At 38.8% G+C, this 5,374-nt stretch overlaps 1 protein-coding gene across 2 annotated transcripts in view; it reads right to left on the bottom strand.

The window, feature by feature from the left end:
* The window catches only part of LOC101497036 (uncharacterized), a 10,598-nt gene that overhangs the window by 505 nt on the left and 4,719 nt on the right, over positions 1-5,374 (bottom strand). Inside the window, exons 4-5 of one of the 2 annotated variants that reach the window (XM_004492502.4) lie at positions 375-475; positions 1-260 (exon numbers count right to left, since the gene is read on the bottom strand). In XM_004492502.4, the coding sequence (XP_004492559.1) occupies positions 26-260; positions 375-475 (336 nt within the window). In that variant the 3' untranslated portion in view covers positions 1-25. Of the gene's footprint in view, positions 476-5,374 lie in introns of both variants that reach the window. The other variant, XM_004492501.4, reaches the window with a different exon arrangement.

Genomic DNA, 5,374 nt, shown 5'->3' with positions numbered 1-5,374 from the left:
CCTAATTTCTTTTTCTTTTTCTTAATTAATCATCCCAATTATCTTCCCATCCATCTTTGTTTAAAGATCTAGAAGTAAGGCCATTTGCTGAGATGCTTCCTGCATGACGCACGGTTGGCGATTTACTTGATACATTGTCATCCCAATCGTCATCCCATACTTGGTCCCAACCTTCAGCTGACTCCACATTGGTAGCCAAAGCCGACTCGGGCAATGCCATTTCGAGCTCTTGATATGGGACCTCGTCATTCCGTTTCTTCCTGAACATGCAGCATGCCCACGTCACTCCAAAGACTAGTACTGTCAATATGAGGAAATAGGCGCCATTTACTGGCGTTAAAATCTTGTCAAAGGAAGGAAGGCGTAGAAAAAACCTCTCTTCAGGTTTTTGAGTAACCGTGTGAAGCACACAATCCCCTTTTCCAGCATTCAAAGTCAGTTGCTCACTTTCACTTCTAATCCGTTTGATAGTGACCTGAAAAACACCAGGGTCAAAACAGAGGTCACACAAAATGTAGTGTCAAAACAGAAATCTTACAATGTTTCCAATGAAAAAACAGGAGAAATCATGAAAACTGAAAGGGTGAATCGTTTAAACACATGGTTCAATCCCATGAAACATAACTTTAAACCCTTACAAATTTTAATTAGGATGGTTGTAGCAATGATGTCTTTGGGCACAACGCAAGTCCCTTACCAGCCATTGTCATTGCAGAGCTGCTGCCACTCAGAGTGTGAACAACTATTGCACTGTCATCGGTCATGTTTACGATGTTGCCATGTCAGCAGCATGGCTACTAATGGTGCCAATGTTGGGAATGTACAATTTCTTCTTGAGCAGGTCGAAAGTTTGGGGATTGGGTCTTTACTTGGAGTTGCGTTCGAACCTTTACGAGTTTGAAAATGTAGGTCAAACACTCAACAATGATGGAACTCATGCCTCCTAAAACAAAGCCTTTGATACCATTTCAAGATATGCAGAAAAGTTTATACTTTTAAAAGAATCAATGGAATTAAGGAGGTCGGGCGGAGTTGATTTTGTTAGAAAATTTGAAAGGGTAATTTTGAATGAGATGGGTATGCATTAGAGTGAGTGTGATGGAACGGATGGGATCAAACTAAGGGATGGTGGAGCTGCAAAAGCTAGCAACGTGTACGACATCTTTACTGCTGACAAGACCCGCGGTGATTTTCAATGTGGCTGCACATAGCATTACTTGGATTTGTCTCACTGCTAAGCCAGTAGCAGTGCGTTCATCAATGTTGTAAATATTCCTTTGAGATTGTGGAATTGTTTGTAGAGTTTCTATTTAGCCGGTTAATTAGGCCCATTAGGTTTAACATAGTCTATTTAATATGATTATACTCTAATATATTTTTTTGGAAATAATATTCCGAAAACTATTTCCCAATTCTACATGGTATCACGAGCTCTAGATTATAGGGTCTCATTGTGGACCTTTTTATGTCACTTTGCTGCTGTCTGTGCACTGTTTTTGGTTCAGATCCTCACCATTCACTTTCTTCGTTGCTGGTCGCCGTTTTTTGCTCACATCACTGTTCACTGGTTTCCTTCACTTTCCGTCCAGATTTGATCATCACCAACCCTGCCATCATACTCTCACGTGCTGTTTTTGTCTATGCGCGTGAAGCCCACACGCACCGTCTTCTACGGTGTGTAACCACCAAACGCCACCTTCCAGCAGTCTGTTTGTCGTCACTTTTTCCCAGTTTTCAGATCAGACCATCCTCTATCAGGTTCTGTGGTTGAAATCGCGTTCTGAGATACTTCACGTTTTTGGTATTTTTTGACTATTTTTTGTTTGTTTGTGACTGTCACTGAAGACTTTTTTGTTCTATTGAGAAAGACATAGTTGTTCAATATGCCGGGTAATAATGGCTCTGGCCGTGCTTGGATTTTTGATTCCGGTGCCACTCATCAAATGACATTTGACTCACAACCTTTTTGAAGTATACTTCTCCTTCCGACATATCTTATATTACTATTGCAGATGGTTCTCATACTCATGTTGATGGTTGTGGAGACATTGACCTTCAATATTTTAAACTAAAAGATGCGCTTCATATTCCTAGTCTTTCGAATAATCTTATCTCAATTCATAAGCTTAAAAAGGATAATAATTGTGCAGTAATCTTTTTTTATTCTCGTTGTACTTTTCAAGATCTTGCAACGAGAAAAACGATCTTAGAGGTTTATACTATTTGTCTTATGCACAAACTAGTCAGAATGTGTTGTCTTGTGTACTTCTGTCTAAGGCAAAGTCTCGTTCTTCTGCCTCACAAATATGGCTCCAGCATAAGCGTCTTGGTCATCCTCCTTTTCCATTAATGAAGTGTATGTTTCCATCTTTGTTTTCAAAGCAAATGCGACATCTGTCAGTTTTCTAAGCACCATCGTGCTACTTTTCCTTCCATTTGATCTTATCCATTCCAAGGTTTGGGGACCTGCTCATATTTCTAATATTTCTGGTGCAAGATGGTTTATCTCGGGTAACTTGGAGTTTTTGTTTACGAAGGATAAATCAGAAGTACTTTAATGGTTCATTCAATTTTACAATATGGTACAGACACAATTTGGGAACGTCTTTAAAAAATTACAGTCTGACAATGGGAAGAAGTATGATAATCATAACCTATCAAGCTTTAATAGTAAACAGAGCATTGTCCATGGATTTACTGTCCATGAATTTACACACACTTCACAACAAAATGAGATTGCAAAAAGGAAGAATCGCCACTTACTCGAAGTTACTCGAGCTCTTCTCTTCCAAATGTCTGTTCCAAAATCATATTGGGGTGAAGCGGTGCTGACTAGTGCTTATCTAATTAATCGAATACCATCTCTTGTTATTGGTAATGTTAGTCCTGTTCAGTTTATGATCTCTCTTTTTCCTTCTGTTTCAATTATACAGAGTGTGGAATCTCGAGTATTTAGATGTGTTGCTTTTGTCCATGTTCATAAACAACACCGAACCAAGTTGGATTCTTGTGTAGTTAGACGTGTCTTTGTGGGTTATCCTTCTAACAAAAGAGGGTTCAAATGCTATCATCCTCCCAGTCATAAGTACTTTGTTTCTAGGGATGTCACATTTCACGAGAATGTGTCTTCACTCGTCCTCAGCCATAGGGGGAGAACATGAACGACACCGACTTTAAGTTCGAGTTCCTGATCCTTGGTTTTAGTTTTCCTTAAACCACCTGCTTCGGTTCCTTCTCTTAGCCCTGCTTCTGAATTTGAGGCACTTATTATGACGATGCCTTCTCTTAGCCTTGCTTCTGAATCTTGAGTGCCTATTGAATTAGCACCTTCGACACCAATTCTATTGTATCAAAGAAGAAGTAAACCCAACCTTTTCTAGAAACAACTCCAATCACCTGAACCAATGGTAAATACTGAAAATGATTCTTCTATTGGTGATCCTCATATTTCTGATACTTGTGATACTGATCCGGTGGTAAGTGCTGAAAAATGATTCTTCCTTCTATTGGCGATTCTCATGTTTCTGATACATGTGATAACGATCTGAATGATTTACCCATTGCTTTGAGAAAGGAAAAAAGATCTTGTGCCTCTAAATACATATATCCTACTTCTCAATTTGTCTCCTGTAAACATCTTTCTCTGCAGTATTAAGTTTTTATTGCAATTGTTGACTCTGAGAGAATCCCATCATTTGTTCAAGAAGCATTGAAAGATAAAAACTAGGTCCAAGCTATGGATGAAAAAATGAAAGCACTTGAGAAAAATGGGACTTGAGAGATTGTTGAGAGGCAACGAGGCAAGAAGTCAGCTGGATGTAGGAGGATCTATACAGTGAAACACAAACCATATGGCACTCTTGATCGTTACAAGGCCAGACTAGTGGCAAAAGGATATACTCAGACATATGGCATTGATTATGAGGAGACATTTGCTCCAGTGGCAAAGATGAATACTGTTTGGATCTTACTATCTCTTGCTGCCTACCCTAGATGGGAATTGCACTAGCTTGATGTAAAAAATGTTTTCTTGCATGGAGACTAAGAGGAATAAGTGAATATGGAGATTCATCCAAACTTTGGTCTCCAAGGTGGAGTCAACAAGGTGTGTCGATTGAAGAAGGCCTTATATGAACTAAAGTAGTCCCCTCGAGCATGGTTTGGGAGATTCACAAAGACAATGGTTTGCTTGGGCTATAAGCAAAGCCAAGGAGATCACACTTTGTTCTTCAAACATTCACAAGGAGGAAAACTAATTGTACTTCTTGTTTATGTTGATGATATTATTGTTACAAGAGATGATTTGACTGAGAGACCCTTGCTCAAAGAAATTATCAGTAGAGTTTGAGATGAACGGCCTTGGGCAACTCAAGTATTTCTTGGGAATTGAGGTAGCCTACTCAAAGCAAGGCATTTTTATCTCTCAAAGGGAAGTATGTGCTTGATCTTTTGCAAGAAATAGGCAAACTTGGATGCAAACCTACAAGTGTTCCTATTGAGCAAAATCACATGATGAATTTTGAGGAGGAAAGTGCAAAGGTTGACAAGGGTCAGTTTCAGAGACTAGTGGGAAAATTGATTTACTCAGCACATACTAGGCCGGATTTGGCATATGCAGTCAGTGTGATGAACCAATTCATGCATGATCCGAGGGTGAGACATTTACAGGCTGTAGATTGTGTTCTACAATATCTCAAAGCTACTCTAGGGAGAGGAATCTTGTTTAAAAGAGGTGGAAGCTTAACTATGGAAGCTTACACTAATGCTAATTATGTAGGTTCAGTGAGTGATCGAAGATCTACTTTAGTCTACTGTACCTTCCTATGTGGGAACCTGGTTGCTTGGAGGAGTAAGAAGCAAAGCGTAGTTGCTCGGTCAAGCACTGAGGAAGAATTTAGAGCTATGGCACTACGAATTTGTGAGCTATTATGGATGAAACTTGTGCTAGAAGATTTGAAGATAAATTGTGAAGGCCTTACAAAGTTGTTTTGTGACAATAAATCAGCCATCAATATTGCTCATAATCCCGTTCAGCATGACAGAACAAAACATATTGAGATATACCGACATTTCATCAAAGAGAAGTTGGATATTGGATTAATAACTACAACCTACATTCCTTTTGTGCATCAACTAGCTGATGTGTTAACAAAAGACTTATCAACTGAAAGATTCAATCAGCTTACTTGCAAGTTGAGAATGATAGATATCCATTCACCAACTTGAGGGGGAGTGTTGTAAATATACTTTTGATATTGTGGAATTATTCGCAGAGTTTTTATTTAGCTCGTTAATTAGGCCCATTAGTTTAACATAGTCTATTTAATCAATTTTATGATTGTACTCTAATATTTTTTGTTTGGAAATAATACTC

The sequence above is a fragment of the Cicer arietinum genome, chromosome 3, assembly GCF_000331145.2.
Source record: "Cicer arietinum cultivar CDC Frontier isolate Library 1 chromosome 3, Cicar.CDCFrontier_v2.0, whole genome shotgun sequence".
Classification (NCBI taxonomy): domain Eukaryota; kingdom Viridiplantae; phylum Streptophyta; class Magnoliopsida; order Fabales; family Fabaceae; genus Cicer; species Cicer arietinum.
The sequence above is the reverse complement of the archived record's forward strand: the minus strand, read 5'-3'. Positions and strand labels throughout refer to the sequence as shown.